General features: G+C 39.2%; 1 protein-coding gene across 2 annotated transcripts; it reads left to right on the top strand.

Moving 5' to 3' along the window:
* The first annotated feature begins 407 nt into the window (after positions 1-407).
* Positions 408-19214, top strand: ARHGAP11A (Rho GTPase activating protein 11A). 2 transcript variants are annotated; one of them, XM_075192739.1, is made up of 12 exons: positions 409-1070; positions 4820-4890; positions 5697-5793; positions 6335-6591; positions 7069-7229; positions 7829-7966; positions 8526-8600; positions 9139-9309; positions 10072-10210; positions 10338-10446; positions 15200-15332; positions 17354-19214. In XM_075192739.1, exons 1-12 carry the CDS (start codon positions 939-941, stop codon positions 18784-18786), a joined length of 2916 nt encoding a protein of 971 aa, XP_075048840.1. In that variant the 5' UTR covers positions 409-938; the 3' UTR covers positions 18787-19214. The 2 variants fall into 2 exon arrangements, with proteins under 2 accessions (XP_075048841.1, XP_075048840.1); XM_075192740.1 differs by lacking the exon at positions 8526-8600 and having other exon boundaries at positions 408-1070.
* Positions 19215-20539: the final 1325 nt, after the last annotated feature.

Here is a 20539-nt window from a genome sequence, read left to right as displayed (position 1 = left end):
GGGATCATCATCATTTATTTATATAACGCCACTAATTCCGCAGTGCTGCACAGAGAACTCACTCACATCAGTCCCTGTCCCATTGGGACAGTCCCACAATGCTGCCCATATGCAGTGTATGTGGGACACATAAACCGCGTGTTGTCACACCGTGTACAAAGTGACCAGTAGAACCGTTGTTTATCCGGATACTAACATTCCGTTGTCCCTGCAGCCTGTCACGCAGTAGGTGAATGACACTATTGTACCCGCGTCACACGGGCACACTGTACCACGTGGTATCGCTGTGTGTTTACATCAAGCGCCGCCCCTCACATTTATTTTTGTCAGATCAGGCGCCGAGCTGGGCAGCCCTGTTTCTATGGCAACTCGGGGCCTGAAGTTTGAATTGGTGCTGACCAATCAACACGAAGTAAGGAAGAGCGGGATTCAGAGGAGGAGAGAGCGAGGGAACGGACGAGGCAGAAGGGGGATAAGCCGGGAAGGTAGGGGGGGATAGATGGGGAAGCAAGTGAGACAGGGATAGGACGTGAAGAGGGGACAGCGGTACTGAGGGTTACAGTGAGTACGTGAGTGGCGGACACTCGGGTAAGGGACAGTTATCGGTCACATGGTAGGAGGGTATAACACGAAATGACTGGGGTAGAGGGCAGAGTGTGAGTACATAGGACACTCAGTAAGTGATTAGTGGGGATTTGATTAACCTTGGTGCTCATAATACCATATACTGGAACGTAATCTGTGCAGTGTACGTATATTCATCTAAGGCACCAAGGTGATGGACGTAGGAAGGGGTTTAGTGAAGGGTGAGAAAAGTTACAGTAGGTAGTCCCTTAAAGGTATGTACTGATCTAAGTAAGAGCAGGCTGGTGACAGACTTGTACACTACTAGTACGATATTCGACTTCTATCAGTGTAGCCCATATTACAGCAGCAGCATGAAGCACAATCCTGACTATCACAATCTGGCCAAGCTCACTGTTATTCAACATCTACGTTCATATGGGATCAAAATTAAAAACTGGAACAACAAGCGGCGGTCTGAGTTTGGGAAAGGAGTCCTGCAGAATGTGAGTATGTGTGTTAAGTTTTCCTGGCCAATATGGCAATGTTCAGATGGCAACAGTTTATAAATGGATATTCTGTTCTTGATAAGCTTATAGCAAGATTTCTGCACCAGCCATAATTTATGCTAATGTACAAGTCTATGTCACTTTGTTGGGTGGTGACACTGGTAAAGGGAGTCAATATGTAATTGCACCTTCCCAGTTTTAAATATAACTTGTGCATTGTTCTGTGCTCTGCATAGTTTACAGCAAATTATGTTTCTTCTGTTTTGCTAGTATTTAGAAATGTCACTTGTCCTTAGTCAAACTTTGTTTAGGTCAACAGCATCCTGGAATGTGCTGTATTTGGCAAAAAAGCTTGTTTATGTGTATTTCAAGCCTAGGTATGCAGATTTAAATACAGGTACTGTAATTTATTCTAACATACTTTAAGTACCCCCTCATCCCAAGCACTGCAGTAATATTGGGATTTTTGTGTTCCACACGTTGAGAGCCTCCCTCAAATACACTTCCTGCTGCAGGAAGTGTGACAAGGATCCAGACTTCTGAAATTTTGCCTGTTAGCTCTTTCATAGGATGATGTAGTATGGTCATCTCAATTTATTGCATGTGTAAAGGTTCCCACTTTGACGCATATTGCAATATTTTAGGTTTTCCTATTCATTCTTTAAAATACATCATGTTAGAGGAACATGTAAGCTCTCGCTAGTCTGCATTTTGTACACTCTCATGTCTTCACCTTCTCCTTAATTATTGTATATCTTTGTTCTGTTTCTATGTATGATTTAGTTTTTTGAATGACTTGTGGATTATTGTGACTTATAAATAAATAAGGATGTTAAATGGGTACTCCTATATTTGCATCAGTTTTTTAATCTTGGCTTTTTCCTACTGGAGTCTGTCAATATGTGATAGTGGTTTTATCATTGTCAGCCCAAACAATTTTTCTTTTTTTTTTTTTTCTTTTGCTGCCCCTAGTTACTGTGGGCAAAGAAGTGGAATGCAATCCGCATTTTATTCGCTTAAATTACTTAAAAATTCACTGAATACTACAGAACAGTTTACATGTGAGTTCAGTCAACCTTCCCCGTCAGTGACATGCGTGTGCGCCGATTCTGCTCGTCTCCCCCCACCCACGCTGTATGCTGTCGTACGCAGTTAGAACAGTACGCTTTTGTAATTAAAGCGAACGACTTGGTGATCTATAACTGTTTGTTCTCAAAATATTATCATTATTCGTTTGAGAAGTTTGTGTCCAAGTACATTTATATGACAGTTTGTCGATTGTTTATCAAATGTATTACCCGTTTTAGATTTCTTGCAGCCCACACAATCTTAGATTTTTGATTATTTGGCCCAATTGGGGTTTTGCGTTTCACATGCCTGCTTACATAAATTGAAAGATGAACTTTTAACTTGTTCCTGCATGTAACATGTCTATACATGATGTAGTTTTTAGGCATCCATATCCGTGTAATACTGCTTAATACTAAGATATAGGATAATACTAAGGTATAGGGGCATATTCAATTCTCCGGGAATGTCCCGCCGTGTAAAAACTACTATCGTTATTACGGTAGTAGTTAGCTGGATAGCTCCCTGAGCCGTGAGCTGAAATCCAGCGAGAAAATTACGTGTTTTCCGTGCAATACTAATAGTGCGCGGACCACGGGATTTTCAGCGTTTCCGCCGACAATTGAATACGCCCAGTAGCTTCCACCATGCATACATTTAATTGAATGTACCAGGCTTATTAAACACAAGTCCCAGGGGTGGATCGAAAACTGCAAAACTTCTTCATACGGATCCTTAAAAATGGAGTCGCATGAAGCATAAACAAAGCACTATAACTGGAACTCAGAATGAAAAAGTAATTCGCTAACAATTGAATAACCCCCACTGTATAATAAAACTGCTTAGTATACTACTTGCATACTAAATATGAGAATAAAGTTGAAGTATTAGAAACTTGTTCCAAGTTAAAACAAAATAGCCGATGTTGGGATAATAGTGTAGTATATAAATAGACCAGGACAAATTGAAACCCCAGTTGCGACCTACTGACGTGTCCTTCTTTGAGCCCTAGCGCCCCTGTTTCAATTGCCTGCCTATACTGAAGGACAACATTGGGGCCCCCGACACTTTGCAGACCCCATAAGTCTGCTGTCCCACTTGATCCTATTCTCTCACTCCCCCCTCCCTTTAGAATGTAAGCTCTCACGGGCAGGATCTTCTACCCACTGCCCCATGTCTGTCCACTCTTCGTGTTCTTTACTTGTCCCAGTCATATCTTATGCTGAATTGTTTCTGTATGCCATACAATTTATTCAGTTAATGGCTTCCATGCAGTTATTCTTCTTCTCTGTATCCATGTACCTTTTGCTGTTCCTGTCATATATTTTATGCTGAATTATTTCAGTATGCTTTGTGAGTTGTATTATGTATTATTCGACCCATTGTTATGCTTACTGTTCTCATGTTTGTATTCTCTATCTATTAAACAGTATCTAAAAACACTTATCTTTTATAGATAATACTGAAACTCCCAATCACTCATAAATACATTTTGTATTACTAGGGGCAAACATTAATGTAATTGTATAAGCGGATGAATTGTATAGTATGCTAGGAACTGCAGCTTAGAGTTGGTTCAATTTTTACTGTATACACTTTTATTCCTGCATGTAAAAGGTCTAGATGTGGTGTACTTTCCTGACAAAACCATATCTGAAAAGTAAAATAGTATGTATTAGACTTTTTACATTTAATAAATAAAGTATGTCCATATGATTTGGTTACATCTTCAAGAACTGTTGCTTTCACTTTTAGCGCAGTAATTCTGTAATGCTGCTTTTTCCAGTTGAACCACAGTTTTAAAATCTCCCACTGCCTGGCTTTAGTCAGTTAACAGATTATCATATCGGGCATGCAGCAGATTTGAAAACAGTGGTTGAAGTGGAAAAAGTGGACCTGGCACGTTACAGTGATGCTTGTATAATTAAGTACCCTTTTATCTTTTTAAAATAAATGGAATGGATACAATACTAATATTGCCTTTAGACTGCTCACTATGTCCATCCTTCAGGTCAATAAATCACTGTGCCTAGTCCATATTACTTTCCAAGGACCATGTCAAAAGTTTCTATTGCAAGCAGATAGACCCCCAGACTTTCTAGTGCTGCCTATTAGTACTCTGATAACCTACAAAAAATAGGTTTTGTGCTTAGTTTTTCATAGTTACTTTAGGGCTTATACCCATTGGCACATTTAAATGTATTTTTAACACATGTAAATGGGTCTGACACGATTTATCTCATAAACGTGTTTGGACTACAGTGATCTTTAAAATGCTAATAAAAACATATATTGAATGTGTTTGCATTTGCTAGTGCAAAAACAAGTAAAATGCCAGTAGGTATGATCTCTTTGCTTTGTCTTTTTTTTTGTGTGTTTTTAGTTTTTGGGGGTTTTTTGTTTGTTTGTTTTTTGTCATTACAGATATTCAAATATGTGTGTAAATATATTAAACTGAGTATTTTGTTTAGCACTGTAAATCTCAGTGTTAAATACCACAGTGTTCCTGTTGATGAATAACCGGTATGTACTGTTTAGCAATATATATGATTATTAAGGGTAATAAAACATAGTACACTGGGCTCCTTTGGATAGTTTATAGTTTAGCATGTTATATATATTTATAAAAAGTTATGAACTTTTATTCTTTTTTTACTTGTGTTTTGGTTTTTTTTTAGGGCAAAGTCTTTGGAGCACCTATTTATTCCTTGCCACAATTATGCATTCCAGAGTACGGAAAAATTCCAATGTGAGTATGCATCATGTATGAAGTCTGAACTGATGAGGGTGATATAATTCCCTTCTTAGGACTCTTATGTACTAAAGTACATAAAGGCCCAGAGCCCCTGTGTATGGACCAAAATGGTGCCATGTGTAATATATAGTAATTACTTATAAGTCAGCTCTGCTCAAGAATGGAGCAGGACTAGACTTTCACTATCTCAGGGGTGATGAAGAATCTTGGTGGAGGAGCAAGAGGTACAACACATTGTGTGGTGGTAATTAATGTCATTACCATATATGTGCTTCCTCTCTCCACCCTGACGATGATAATTGCCGACCAAAGCAGTCTGTCCAGAAGTGGAAATGTGCTGTCCTCTTCTCCATATTTACTTTGATTCTGACACCTGCAGGTATCAGGAATGTTATGTGATGTCAAAAGTTCCAAACAGACACTAATTGGGCTGTACACCCACTGATGAAAATAACAGGTGTTTACTAGGGCAAAGAATTGTTCTGCAGTCTGATAATTGCGGGAGTGAAAACGGAACATGTGGTAGAACCTGGAAGAAATCCCTAGTGACATCACTGGGGTTTCCTGTAACAAAACAATTGCACACCACTGCGTTTTATAAACGGCATTCATATTTGTGTGTTTCTACAGGTCATGCGGCCAGGAACTAAACAAAACTTTTCCACATGCTTGACAGATTTATTTATTTTAAGTTTTTAAATTATTAAGCTTTGCTTTGGTGATTGATTAACAATTAATGAATTGAGAAGCAAAATGTTTAAAAGTCCCATGTTCTCCTGAATACATTCTTTCTGCATTAGGTTCCTGGTTGAAGTATGTAGGTACTTGGAGAACCATGCTCACACTGAAGGACTCTTCAGGAAGTCTGGATCTGTTGTGCGACAGAAACTGCTAAAGGTAGCTACAATTTTTATTAAATTGTGGCTTTAATCTTTTATTTATATGCTGTTCTGACTTTCATAAATCATCTTTTGGTGCCTATTCATAGAGCAGTCTTTCTTGGGGGGGAGGGGGGGATGATGTGATGTAGGATCTTGTGATCTATTAGTCAGTAGAGGACAACAACAGATGTGTATGTCATAGGTCATGTCAGTAACGGCATGTCGTCTTTATATAAATACTAAACATTTTTAGATTGCACTCAATTTGTTCACACACAGCAATTTGGCTATATGTATGTAGCTAAATAGATAACTTGGATGGTTAGTATTTATATCAAAATCTGCGTGGCAGCTTTTATACTCATGCCTGTCTAATCTAAAGCTCTCTGACATTTACTACACTTGTGACATTAATACATACAACTGTTGCACTTGATTTCTTATTTTTGTTTCCTATCACCTTCCCAGTCATCAGTACTTTGTAACTGTCTTAACTTTGTGTTGTATCATACTTGGAGTGCACACTCATTTTATTTTTCCTTCTAACTTTCCATTAGTCTAAGCTCGATAGAGGAGATAAAAGTCTATCAAATGCTCCTCCTTGTGATGTTGCTGGCATTCTCAAGCAGTTTTTCAGAGAGTTACCAGAGCCCATAGTGCCTGCAGATCTCCAGGATGCTCTGTACAAGGCCCAGAACTTGAGCAGTGATGAGGACAGGACTTCTGCCACTATGCTCATCTCCTGCCTAATACCTGACCACACAGTACTCATCCTGCGATACTTTTTCAACTTTCTGCATGCTGTGTCTAAGAGGTGGGATTTTAAAAGCAATACATTGTTAATATTTATTAACGTGTAGACATCCATGCCACTATACATTTATGCTTCAGAAATTGATGGATTTATGGAGAAGTTAATAGTAAATTGAATAGTAAGGCATATGATTATTTCTGTTCCCAGATAAGACACTTGTAAATGGCACATGAGTGCAGTTAATTCAGACAGATGCTAATGGCCAAATAAACTGATCACACTTTCCTAGCTTTAATTATGTCAAACACATGACAAAGCAATAATACATAACTGTCTACATATCTACGATATAATAACATTAATTGAGCTATAATGCACAGAACTGTAGGTTATTGCTGCATATATGTTAATACATTAAGTTTTAGTCAGAAAACGTATATATTTAAACCAATGTAATTTACCATTCTACATTCCATAACTAACAAAAGTGGGTGTTTTGTTTTTTTGTTTTTGGTTTTTTTTTTACTTCCTTTGCAGATCTGATGCAAACAAAATGGACAGCAGTAACCTGTCCGTGATATTTGCTCCTAATCTTCTACAATCAGACGACAATGAAAAGATATCTGCCAGCACAGAAAAGAAGCTGCGTGTCCAGGCAGCCGTAGTGAAAACTCTAATCGATCAGGCAGCAAACATTGGTGAGTTGCCTCCATCTGTGTGTGTATAAGACTTTGTGATGTCAGCCAAGCAGGTAATTGTAATTGGTAGGCAATATAGACAGTCCAAAGAGAAGTGCTTATCTGATTTAAAGGCTTACGTAGTTGAAATTGTAAAATGCTTTATACAAAAGCTTTTAATAATCTTACAAAAATGTGTGTAAAACGTAATTTAAAATGGCGACCGTCATAATAGCGGTTTTAAAGCGCCAATGCTACGTTAGTTTAGATGAGTTAGGCAGTGGGGCCCGGCATTACCGCTTTAAAACCACTAATATGACGGTCGCCATTATAAAATGCCGTGCCGTGATTTCTTGTCTTCGGAATGTAGCTGAACGCTGTTGGATACTTCACGTGTCATTATTCAGTCTATATTTATATATTGTCGGGCATGTAGGCATTGGACATTTTATGTCGCTAAACTAACTGTCGGTGTTATCAGTACCGGGAACATGACTACCACCGTAATCTATCACTAGCTTTTTGAAAGTTCACATTTCTATTATGTGTGCTCAATCAATAGTTAGGACTGAAAGGCTGCACTTTTAATACTTTACTATAATTCTGACTTCTTTCTCCAGGATGTGTACCTGATTTCCTCCTTGAAAAAATTCCAGGCATGCTGGGAGTGGATGTGGGTGCTGATACCCCAGGACCCGAGGAAAGTGATCTGAACTGCTCTGGAGAGACAAAGAGAAGGCGGAGAAAAAGTGTTGGAGGTAATCGTTGCAAATTGATTGATCGGATGATTCTTTTTACTGTCTTTGTTGTTGTGTTTTGTTCAATCACTGACTTTCGTGCCTATTTTTAACTTGCATGGGGGTACATATATTCTGGTATGCGCGTGTTCTTCAACCACTTGAGATGTATGATGCTGTTTAAAAAATGAAAAATTACAGGACTCATGCCACTGCTGTTAAGATATTGGGTGAAGGTAATTTGTTTGCATACAACTACATTATTAAAATGCTGCTTAGCAATTCTCAATAATAGAGTAAATCTTACACGCAAATCGAATTTTACATTTACAGTAAATACTTTTCACTGTAGAAAAGTGTGAACTGTTAAAGGGGACAAATCATTACATAAGTGTATGACCCTTATGTGGGAAATTTACTCCTTTTGCTCAGCATATTGGAGGGTTTTTTTGTGTGTTTTAATGAGGAACCTGTCAGAGTGTCACCTTGTGTATAATTGGTAGAACCACCATACAGTCTTGTTTTGTCTTTAGAAAAGCCATCTCCTGAAACACTCCTTAGTTCATGTCTTGCATTTCAGATTTTGTTAGTGAAGCATTGAATAAACTTAAAACAAATAGAACACCTTCCTCTACACCCCAACCAGACAGGACTGGTAGGTATCTAGTAACTAATGGTGAAAGCCATGCTTAGGTGCACAGATGCTGCCTGCAGAGATCCATTACCATAATTAATGAAAAGGTTTCAAATGCATTCATATATGTTGCATTGTTTAAAAAGTGTTTTGCCTCTAGACTCCAATAAACACAACCTTTGAGTGAATTCATGGTTGCTTGATCAGGGTTAATTTTCACACCAACAATAATTAAGTCAATTCGTATTACAATTAAGTTAATTTAGAATTTGAATATAAGAATGTGTATCTGAAGCCTTTTCATGAATTGTTTGTACTGGACTTTAAACCCCTGAATGCATGGCAATAGAATGATTACTTTTTGCTTACAGCTTGAATTCCTTGCAAATGCTATTTAACACTTTCCGAAGTTTGGTCGTTTCGTGCAGATGCTAACTTTTAACATGTGGCTAATGTCTACTATTCTTATAAAGTGTCAGCCATACCTTACACTTTATAATATTTTATATAGGTTTACAAACTTATTTCAAGAATCCTTGATTATTTTTATTCCTTCCAGTTTTGAGTTCCATGGTGACACCATTAATTCTTACACCAAGCACCAAAAGAAAACTCCCTTTGGATTCTGTGCAGGGAATATCTAATAAGAAGAGGAAATCCATTAAACAGAACCTGACATTTGAGCTGCTGCCAAGCAGTCTCTTTGGTGCTGGCTCCACACCAGCCTCAGGTAAATGGTGATCTTTTGTTGTTGTGGTAGAAGCTTATTTTAAAGATGAGGTTCAGAATTGGTATATTCAACAGATTGTGGCTATTTGCCCATAAACATTATCTAATTAACAATTTATTAACCTGGTCCTGTGAAAAGATGCACACTGTACCAAATTGCATCATGTGTGATGATATTTTAATGATATACAATATTTTGGTGTCTGCGGGCAGGGGGTATGTGAAATTCTGTGGCAATGTTCATTTAAGTAGTACACTTTGCTGCTGAGGAGCTTTGGGATGTGTTATCGAAGTCACTGTTAAACAAGAAAAACGGTAAATGTTTTGTATATGGTTTAACTAGCATTATTGTTCAACTCCTCTGTGTGTAAGCCCGATAGGAGAACATATTTCTGTGTATTCCTTTTCCTGGTGTGTGTGTTTACAATTTGCCGTAAATGTAAGTTCTATGGCTGTTTCCAACATGTCTGCTAAAATAATGTATATGCATAGTACTTGATTTTCACGCCCCTTCAGCACCGTAACATATGGCTGCCTCTGGCTTTTGTTATCTGATATAAGTTCCTATTTGAAGCAAAATAGAACATGGATGTCTTTCAAAACTAAAATAATTAAGACTAGTGCTTTATCAACATTCAAGACTAGAGATACATTTGTACACATTGGATGTGTACGTTGTTTTTCATTTTAGCCTTCCAACTGCATATTATCCCTAATCTATTTGGCATAAATAAGTAAATTCAAGATGTTTGTTCTCTTCAAGCTAAGACAGAAGAGAGCCCAAGTGTTTCTCTTGAAACATCAGGATCGTCTTTCTCGCCATCGGTCGGCAGTGGTAGACACCTCTCCAGCTCTGGCAACGTGAGACGCAGCAAGAGGTGTGAAAACCGAAAAGTGCAAAGGTAAAAAGACCTTTAGTAGTATCCTTGAGTTTTGCGTCTCACTTAGTGTCTTGTATAATTTCCTGCCATAGCATCATGCTAAACCGTTTTATTGTGTTATTCTCTATTCTGACAATATTTCTTCCAGGGTGGAGTCGGGAAAAACAGGCTGCTTCTCCCCTAAAATAACCCGGACAGAAATGGTGCGTCGTTCACTTCGTCTTCGATTCAGCCTGGGAAAAAGTAGCAAGGACACGGTAAGCCACTAAAATGAAACTAATGTTGATCAAATTTAATATCGCCCATTTAAAAGGTATTAATGATGTATAATGTAATTTAACTTGCTCTTTCATAAGCTACAGGACATAACCTACTAAACAGTGGTATTCTTGGGACTATAAAAAATAGGTATTGCACCTTTACCCAATATATTACAAAGTAAAAAGAGGGTGATATATGTAGAGGCTCACAAGTAATAAAATACACATTTTATTGAAATCACTGACTAGACGGAGGTCTTTTGTGGACTGAACCAATGTTCAGAAGAGTGCGTCCTATCAATTCACCTTGGAACATAAGTGGTAACTGAGGCACTTTGAACAAATACTCGTGTCACTGGCTCCTAGTGAATCTCGCAATTATTGCTTCATCCTAAATGACTGCCTCAACTGTGTATAGTTGAATGCACTTTATATGGCTAAAATATAAACTACATCACTTGTGGATAACTGTGGCAAAATAACAAAAATCAATAAGGCAAGATTCTTATGCATTCAAAATATTTAGTATTTCATGGCTATAAGCACAAAATACAAACACATATTATAAAATAAGCTGTCACAATAAAAGCAATTTTAAATAAGGTCAAAATGTACTTATTGATGCGTGTATGATTTTGTGTCCACAAATTATTAATTTTCAATAGGAGTCATAGTCTATATTCTTGGGATTACTTGGTTTAAACTAAAAAATAAACTGATTGTTTGAAATAACTGTAACGCAAACAAATCAACATTGTTAGTCTGTAGATTCTTGTGCATCCTGGAATCCACTGATCCATAGGGATCCGTAATCCCTGTATCCTGTCTGAAGAAAAATGCTCTAACGCATTTTTGTAAGCAGTTTTCTTTTAGAAATTATTTCAAGTGAGTGCTGAAGTGCTTGAAATACAATACACACACACACACACACACACACACACACACACACACACACACACACACACACACACCGAAAGCAACAAATTGTTCTGCAGATCAGCTTGTTTTGTGGAGACCCACTTTTATCTGGAGTCCCAGGGAATCCATTTCATAAAAAGCTTATTAAATTTAAAATATCCTGTACATAGAGGATTATTTTTATATAATGTGTAATCATACTTGGGCAGTTGCATGGAAGATTTTGTGCGTGCTGTGCACCAGGCACAGTGAATTGACAGAGCCTGACAACATGCTGTTTGAGAGGAAGAAGCAATTGCTTTCCTTCCCTTTATCTCTCTGCAGTTGGATAGTTTTTACTCTGTGAAGCATGGACTAAGCCTGAACAGATATTTCACGTTGCCCACGATTGCTGACCCTTTATCCTCTGCCCAAAGTGGATCACCTATAGTGAGATTTTTTTTTTCCGAGGCCACCACTATTCCACCCCCAAATACCTGTACAGTTAGGAAACTAGAGATCATCCTAAGTCTGTTTATGTAGCGGCTAAGGTGTCTCTTAAACCCATTTTAGTCTCTGCTTGTTTCAACAAAACCTGTGACAAAGTTATTGGAGCAACTCTGAGAGATTGTGCAGTCTAGGCCCACATTATTTTCTTTGGTTGGGCAGACCTGAAAAACATCTGAATATTTGGGGGACACTGCTCTGGATGCTGATGTTATTAAGGCTAGAATTTTGGTTTCAGTGGTCCCAGCTTGCCATATCTTCTGGCTCAAGGCTTGGGAGGCAAATTCAGCTTTGGACTGCTCTGAAGTTCCTGCCTTTTTCGGGTGATGTCTTATTCGGTCCTGAACTGGATAAGATCATTAGCCAGGTGATGGACGAGAAGAGTTTCTTCTTAACAGCTTTCCTGACTGTCTTTCTGCCATTTCATCTTGAATGTCTTCTCGCCAACTTAAACTCAATCTTTCAGAAACTGAATTAATAATATTCCCACCCAAAAACAGAAGCTTCCTGCCCGACATTTCTATTTCTGTTGATAACATGACCAAAAATCCCACCCCACAAGCTCGCTGCCTAGGTGTAATCCTTGACTCACAACTATCATTTATTCCCCACATTGACTTTATATCTAAATCATGTTACATACATCTAAAGAACATTTCCAGAATACGCACATATCTCACATAAGACACTGCAAAAACCTTAATTCATCCCGTCATCTCCCGTATCGACTATTGCAATTCCCTCCTTACTGGTCTTCACATAGTCAGACTTGAACCCCTACAATCTATTTTGCATGCAGCGGCTAGATTGATTTTCCTTGCAAACCGTTATTTCTCTGCTGAGCCACTCTGTCAGTCTCTACGTTGGTTTCCTTTATTTCAAAGAATCCAATATAAAATTCTTCTAACATCCAAGGCTGTCAACAATATTGCACCGACATACATCTCCTCACTTGTCTCAAAATATCTCCCAACTCGACACTTCCGTTCTGCACAAGATTTGCATCCTTCTTCCACTCTCTTCAAATCCTCCCATTCCCGGTTGCAGGACTTTTTTCGGGCTGCACCCACTCTGTGGAATTCCCTCCCTCGCACAGTAAGACTTTCCTCTAGTCTTCAAGCGTTTTCTGAAAACCCATCTCTTCAGGCAAGCTGATATTCCTCAACCACCATCTTAATCTCCCTAGGTTACCCTATTACCACCCTCTATACAGCTAACACAAGACAACATCCTCATCATCGCCCTCTGACCAACAGTGCTGTGTGTTTCTCTGTCTTACTTTTTGGGGGCTCCGGGGACATTGGTGTATAGAGTAGGGACAGGGCAAACTGGCACTTTAAACTTCTGTTTAACTAAGCCCTAGCTCCTCCCCCTCTATACCCCACCTCCAGTCCAGCCTCAATTTAGTGTAAGTGCCCAGTGAATGGGCTGCTCTGCAGCCCTCTTCTGTTACTTTTATTTCTTTTATTAATTTATTTTATGCTCTAAGTCCCGGACAGCCACAAGCTCTTTCAGATAGAATGCGGCTGTCAATCACGCGTCCCGGCGGTGGCTCCAATGGTATGGGTCCGCATCAGGAACAAGGTGCAGCGGTTTCCCCCGAGCTTGCAGGCTTCAAATATATAGCTCCTGCAATTAATCTGCCTACTGGCCGGGGTACAGCAGTATGCAGCGCGCGGCTGTGCGCTGTATGGCGGGGGGCATCGGAGGTGCCTCTGTTGCCAGCCTCCCTCTCCCAACATTTTCATGCCCTCCTAGGAGCCGGGCACAGTCATCGCAGGCTGTGTCCGTCCTCCTGATCTGACAGCCAGACTGCAGACACTGCATGAGGAGGGATGGCACCAGGTAAGTGAAACCCTCTCCCGGCACTATGCTGGGAGAGGGTTTCAAATCGCAGTTTGTCCCTGAGCAATCTGCTTCTTACTAGAAGCAGTCATTTTATAAAAAAAAAAAAGGATTCTATTTTGGCTCAGGAGACTGGGTCAGGCTAGGGTCACTAAGATAGTGAGCCCTGCTAGGCACTGTATTGGTTGAGGGGGTTACCCTGTAAATGAACACTTGCCAATTCAGTGCTGGGCCCTGGGGGAGTGGTGTTTCTTCTATTACACTTCCTTCCTTTTGTCCCATCTGTTAACATGTCAGGGGAAAAACCATGCGTGGTAAAGCTGGTGTTACATCAATGTTGAGTTTCACCTGGGCTGTCTGTCACATTAAGTTATCATCAGGTCAGTGAGGCGCACAGTCTCTGTGCGCAACCTGCTGACTTTCAAAGAGCATACCGTGTAATACAGCAGCTGCTGCTTCACATACGGCAGCACATGCCTGGGTTCAGTCTCTCTCCAATACGGTGGCTGAACTTGCTCAATTGGTGCTATCACAGGCTGTGGTCGCTCCATCTTCTGATTCTGCTTACACATGGGTTCGCTAAGTCAAGGTTTGACTGTTTCTCCCTGGCGGAGTCTGTACAGCCTGCTTGGGTACAGGGAATTGCATCCTCTGTACAGAGTTTGGTTTAGGTTTTTTCCTCTTAGAGAGGATGTTACAATCTGCGGCACAGTCTTCCTCACGTAAGCGTAGGAGGATGACGCCACAAATTCAGGAAAATAAGTCAGATTTTGACTGTAGTTCCCAGAATGAAGGTAATTTAGCGGTGAATTCTGACATATATGCTCCTTCGGTGTCGGAGGAGATTCATTCGGATTGCCAGAGTGTGGAGGAATTAATACAAACTGTGTGTAAGGTACTTCACTTTCCTAAGTAAGAGGTTCCTTGTGTTGCACAGGCTCCATTTTGCACGGAGAAAAAAATAATTTTCATTTTCCTGGCTTCTTCCCTATTGGAAGATTTGTTGTCAGAGCTTTGGACTTCCCCAGGTAGCAAGTTCCAAGTTTCTCTGTGACTGTCTTTTCAGGGTTCATATTCTTTCTTTGTTTTGTTTCTCTCTAGTTCAGTTCTGTGGGGCTTTTATTACAAACCTATTTGAGTTGCCTGCAGTATGGTGATACAGAAGAAGGAGGTGCTTAAGATGTTAGAATTTGTTTAAAGTGTCAGTGCCCTGAGGGACATTCTGTATCTTTATGGGCCAGTATCCCCAGTAGATTAAGAGAAAAGTATAAAAATCATGTTTTTGGTTTCACGTATACAGAAGACTAGAATGATGCAGTATAAATTGTCTATAAGAATATGTTCACTATTTACACTAGCCACTATGAGGTTCAACATAATTGAAATATGTTTACATTTCTATCAAATTTATTCAAATGTATTAGTGTGGCCCACTGTTTTTGATGGGCCACACTGTTAACTAAATACCCTTCTAAACTGCACCTTTATGGGTTCCTTCTAGAATACGGGATTTACTTCCAACATTCGTTCACAAAACATTGGTTGGAGACTTGCAAACTCGCAAGAATTGCCAGTTCCTGAAAATACGGTGGCGGCACTTTCTTCCCCAGTCGAGAGCCCATGTGTAAGTGCAGGTAAGAGCCAGGTTCCTATAACCAGTTTTAATTTTAAAGGAATGATATAATTTTAAAACAAAATATTTGGATATTGTGCTTTTAAATATTGAGTCTTAAATAATTTACCAGGAATGAGAAGGACTCTGACATCTTATCAGACTGTGTGTGGTGATCCCCAGGACCCTAAACACACCACCTTTGTTATCTATGAATTGCTAGTGGGGAAACCTTTGACGCCCTTCCGAGATATAACAAATTGTGGGATCGAGATTTAGATAGTCCGAATGAGCAGGTATGGCCCAAGATTTTACAAAACACTTGGGAGAATTCTTCAAGCCTCTCTGTACTGGAGATGCAGTTCATGGTCCTCTCTAGATTGTATAGATGTCCATCTCGACTATCAAAGATGCATCCAGAGTTCTCGGGTATGTGCTGGAGGTGTGACTCCAGGATACTTTTACACATTTGGTGGAACTGTCCTAGACTTGGCTAATTTTGGCTCAAGGTGCTCGGCACAAATGTTATCTCTCAACAAAAACTCCCTGCATCAATTTTCAGAAAAAAAATCCCATCTTTCTGCTTCTTTATCTGAAAAAGGATATATTTTTAAATCAATGAATCAATCAATAAACCGATGTCTGGTACCTGTCTAGAATTTATCATTGATTTGCCTCATCTAATGCTTAACCATGTTTGGTAATATGAAATATTTGCGAAAGGTCATCAAGATTCACACTCCCCTAGCCCTACGACCACTATTGCCCTGGAGTCTAAACCTTTTTGGATCTCTAATATGTAGGTGTCTTGACCTGTACCTGGGTTTCCGTTCGTTATGGAACATGTGTCAACAGTCTGCCTGAACTTTCAAGGTGGCATATGTTAGATGTGATTGTATCATGAAAAATAATCTAGCTAGGCAGTCCTTGAAAATTTAAACCATGCTGGCTCTCTTTAAAAATCTAGCAAAATGGGTGCAATTTGGCACAATGATTTTGTTAAAATATAGACTAAATGAATAGGGTGAAGAAAAAAAAAAAGCTGTTGGTCCTTTTTTTGAGCAATTTGGGCTTTTTGATTTATTTGAAAAACGCAACAAATTGTGCTTGTCATTGTCTGTCTGAATGTTGATCCATAAACAAAATATAATCACACTCCATAATCTTCATTTTGACCCATTTCCCTTCAAATGTGGACACCAAGGTTTTGACTGTGAGACTGTTCTTAATATGACAATTCATGATCTGACTGAGTTTATGTTGTGGCGGATATACAACATAAAAGTTAATATACAATATGCCCATTTGCTCCAGAGCAGTAGTGAGATTTGAGTTGTTAAAAAAAAAATATTAGGAAGTGTTGAGTATCTGGTTCATGTTTCATTTTTACCTCTCTGGGTTGCAAAAATGAGTGTAGATTTCGGATCAAGTGAATATTATGTCCCTCTAGGACATAATCTTCACTTGACACAAATCTTATTAGGGTTAGGGATAATTTCTGAGCTTTGGTTGCTATAGACATCAAAGAAGAGCTTGATAACTCTCCACCAATGTTACAGATGAAGCAGGGGCATATAATCCAGCTTGATAACTCCCCCAATGTTATTGCAGAAACGGGGTATAATCTTCACTTGATCTGATATCTCTGTCAAATCTCTGCTGCGCAGTGTCTTGCAGACGTTCCGGATACACTTTGGGGCTAATTGAATTCACCCCAATGTGTCATCTCCAGGGTAACCCTTGGCAACCATCATTGGACTTGGGGCGTGTACTTTTGAAAAGTATATTTATTTATATGCAAATGATATCCTTTAATATATGTGATAGCTGGGGGAATTATAAAGCCTTCAGCACTAAAGTTGTTTCTGTACTTCTTCCATTGATCAAACATTGATTGCCAAAGGCTACACATGCCTTGTTAAATATGTGTGAATGAACTCACTGGTGAATTGTAATTATTTTGTTGTCCATACATTGCTTTCATTACAGACTTAAATCATGTGGCTCTTTCCACAATAATTACTTATATATGATTCCTTACAGGCTTCAAGAAAATAAGCAAATCTGAAGAAAACCTGCTAACCCCTCAAAAATCAGATGAATTAAGTCATCGCATGTCCTGGACTGGACCTCATCCCCTAAGCAAGGCATGTGATGAGGGAACTCCTTTAGCCGGATACCTCTCCGCTGCAAGCTGCTTTTCTGAGCCTATACTTGTAGCTGGAAAACCTCCCACCATGCCCAAAAAGCTGGTTTCTCCCCAAGCAAGGGGCCTAGAAGATCAAAGCTATAAGGAAGATTCACTATGTGAGGAAGAGAACAGTAAAGTGCAGAACACTGTTCGAAGGATCACAAAAGCATTTACAGAATCAGGAAGTGATCTTCGTGTCATGGTTGGATGTGCAACATCTCCAGAAGAGGACTATCCTGAACTTTATATTTCTGAAGTTCAAAAAGGCAGTGAAATTCAAGATGGTCGTCTAGACAATGATGGTGTCGTATATGAGTGTACATCTAAAGAAGATTTCTGTGCGCAAGAAAAATTTGTTGATGAAAATAGGATAGGTACTATAGGGTCCCCAGATAGCTTGGAAATTATTCAGTATGTCAAACCTCTTCAGACTTTATTGAAGACTGAGGGAGTAAACGACTCTGCAGACAGTGTAGAAGCTGCAAACAAGAAACAGGAATGTGACCTGGAAATGCTTAAGTTTAAAGTTGGTAACTTCTCTGAGTCAATCAGTCCTGTTACTGTAGAAGCAGCTGATATGCCTGCATTATCGGAACCTACTTTGCAGAAAATACTTTCCATCCCAAAGTCTAATAAAGAGCCTACCCTACAAAGTACTCAGGATTCTATACCGAAGTCCGTGCCAGCTCTTAGAGTTAGCAGGGTGTCTGACCACATACAGCACTTCAATAAACTCTGCTTAAGTGACCGCAATGCTGTCCAAAATGCAAAATCTCCCATCAAATACCAGCGTACCCCTGTGCGCCAGTCTGTTCGTCGCATAAATTCCCTTTCTGGTGTAAAAAGACACGTGGACAACACACTCTGCGCTGGCTCACCAATGGTAAAATCGGTTAGCTTTGATGAATTTCCGTCCTCGGCCCTGCCCGTGACCAATATCAGTCGGGCATCTTTTTCTACAAGTAGTCGGGAAACCTCTGTTTCCTGTGAGCATGTAGCTGCATCTTCCTTTCTAGGGTCAAATTCCAAGATTCTAAAGCGGTCTTTCGTGAAAACCCCAAGCTCTCTGCCTTGCACTGCTATACCATTAAAGTCTGTGTTTGAAGACCTAACAAATCGGGATATATCCAGAACCACCTGCACAAAAGCAGATATCTCTACAAACGCACCCAATAATGCAAGGCGTATTCTGTCTGTCAGGGAGTCTAATCGTTATAAAGGATCGCCAAAGAATCCAATTGCAAGGGTGACTTTACTGCCAGCTACCAAGCCTTTAGATTTATAAAGGTGTCTTCACATAATTGACATAGCTTGTTCCCTTTTGACTCTGCATTTTAATTCTACTGCTGGAAAAGTGGATTCTGTTTACATGAGTTACCATGCAAATCAATAGACTGAAATATTGCTGTGCTTGTTACAGCTGTTCCTAGAAGCACCTTGCACATATTTTTAAACTGTTTTAAAATGCTTGCTTCCTGGTTAATTAAGGAGCTGGTAAAGCAGCGAATAATCTGCTTTTTATCTATATTTTAGTCCTTTTAATAATTTTAGAGCTTTCTTAACAGTGAATAGATTAAAACCTTTGACCTGAAACTTCCTCTGAGCTCTACGCGTGCTGGAAATTAATCCTTCTCGCAGAGGTTGTTAATGTGTGACTGGACCATCTGCCTTCAGTGTTCAGAAGCCTAACAATAAGCTTGAAACTTGTGCTTTTATATCATACTGTATACACGGGTAATCCAGCTTGAATTTACCTTTTGGGAGACCTATTTTCTCACTATTTAAAAGAATCTTTAAAACATGTCTGTGTAGAATTGAGTTGAGGTAATTCGGCACAAAAGACATTTTTTGGTTTGAATGTTTTTGTTTTTTGCTTAATTATTAGCTGATGAGGACAAATTGTATGTTTGGGGGAGCGGGGGAGAATCTGTTGCCACGGTTAATTTTATCTTATTGGTCCGTGTTTTGAATTGTATCCAGAGGTGTTTACGTTTTGGGTACAGCTTTCATCTGTAAGTTAAAACTATTTAAAATAAGTAGCCTTAAATAGAAAAAGGATGCTGGAAAAATGTTGTTTGCTGATTGATTGTGTAGTTACAAATTTTTATTTTTATCTAGAATGCTTGGGGTCCTCTGTAATTTGTGGTAGCATATCTATAATATACTAAAACACATTTGACCATCATATTATATATCTGGAGAAGGGTAAGTCTTGTGATTAGGTTCTGTTTATAAACTGTTGCATCATATTGGCACTAAATGACTGGCTAGGGTTCCAGTAAAGTGGCAAGAAATAATCACCCTTGATTACTTTGTATAGTGTTCTAGCCCAATGGGGAATCCTGGGCATCCCCAGTGAGCACAGGAAATCCTATGCTGTCTGTAAAGGATTGTCAGCACTGATAAATACAGTGTTGACTGCATCTAATAGTGCTAATTATCTGCTGGTTGAATGAGTTAGTGTAATCTACATCTACAATAGTAACAATAGGGGAAACCTGAAGTGGGCTCCATAGTTAAACCTAAAACATTTGTGTGTATATTACACTTTAGGCCCTCGGCCTCTAGCCTACCTTTCATAATGTACACTTGGTTTTGCTATGCTAAGACAAGCTAGACCATTGTTGGGGTGACTTCCTATGTTTCCACTAAATGGATAAAAGTTATTATAGGACTCATGAAAAAGTGTATTACATTTTTTTTGCCCATTTATTTTACCTGTAGCATACTTATTTCACTATAATAACAAGAGGGCCATGTGTGTCAGGAAAACAAAACAATGTAAAATTCACATTGTTTTAACCAATAGAGCAAAACTGTCGTGGGGTTTGTCAGCAAGGTATAACATAACCCAGCCATTACACTCATAAATTCATTAGCAGAGTTCCCCATAGCTGGTGAATCATGAATGTGTGTGTATGGGGGAAGCAGCAGCAATACCTCACAGAATAAACAAGTCCTAGTACTTTTAAAATATTTGATACTTCCAAGTTGTATACTCTTGTTTTAGAATAGCAGTCTAGATTGTTATCAAACTA

Source organism: Mixophyes fleayi, chromosome 12 (assembly GCF_038048845.1).
Source record: "Mixophyes fleayi isolate aMixFle1 chromosome 12, aMixFle1.hap1, whole genome shotgun sequence".
Taxonomy (NCBI): Eukaryota; Metazoa; Chordata; class Amphibia; order Anura; family Limnodynastidae; genus Mixophyes; species Mixophyes fleayi.
The sequence above is the reverse complement of the archived record's forward strand: the minus strand, read 5'-3'. Positions and strand labels throughout refer to the sequence as shown.

Coding starts and splice junctions, on each gene's coding strand:
- ARHGAP11A (XM_075192739.1), top strand. CDS start 939: ATGAAGCACAATCCTGACTATCACAATCTGGCCAAGCTCACTGTTATT. Junction 6,592..7,068: donor CTGCATGCTGTGTCTAAGAG/GTGGGATTTTAA, acceptor CTTCCTTTGCAG/ATCTGATGCAAACAAAATGG. Junction 7,967..8,525: donor GCGGAGAAAAAGTGTTGGAG/GTAATCGTTGCA, acceptor CTTGCATTTCAG/ATTTTGTTAGTGAAGCATTG.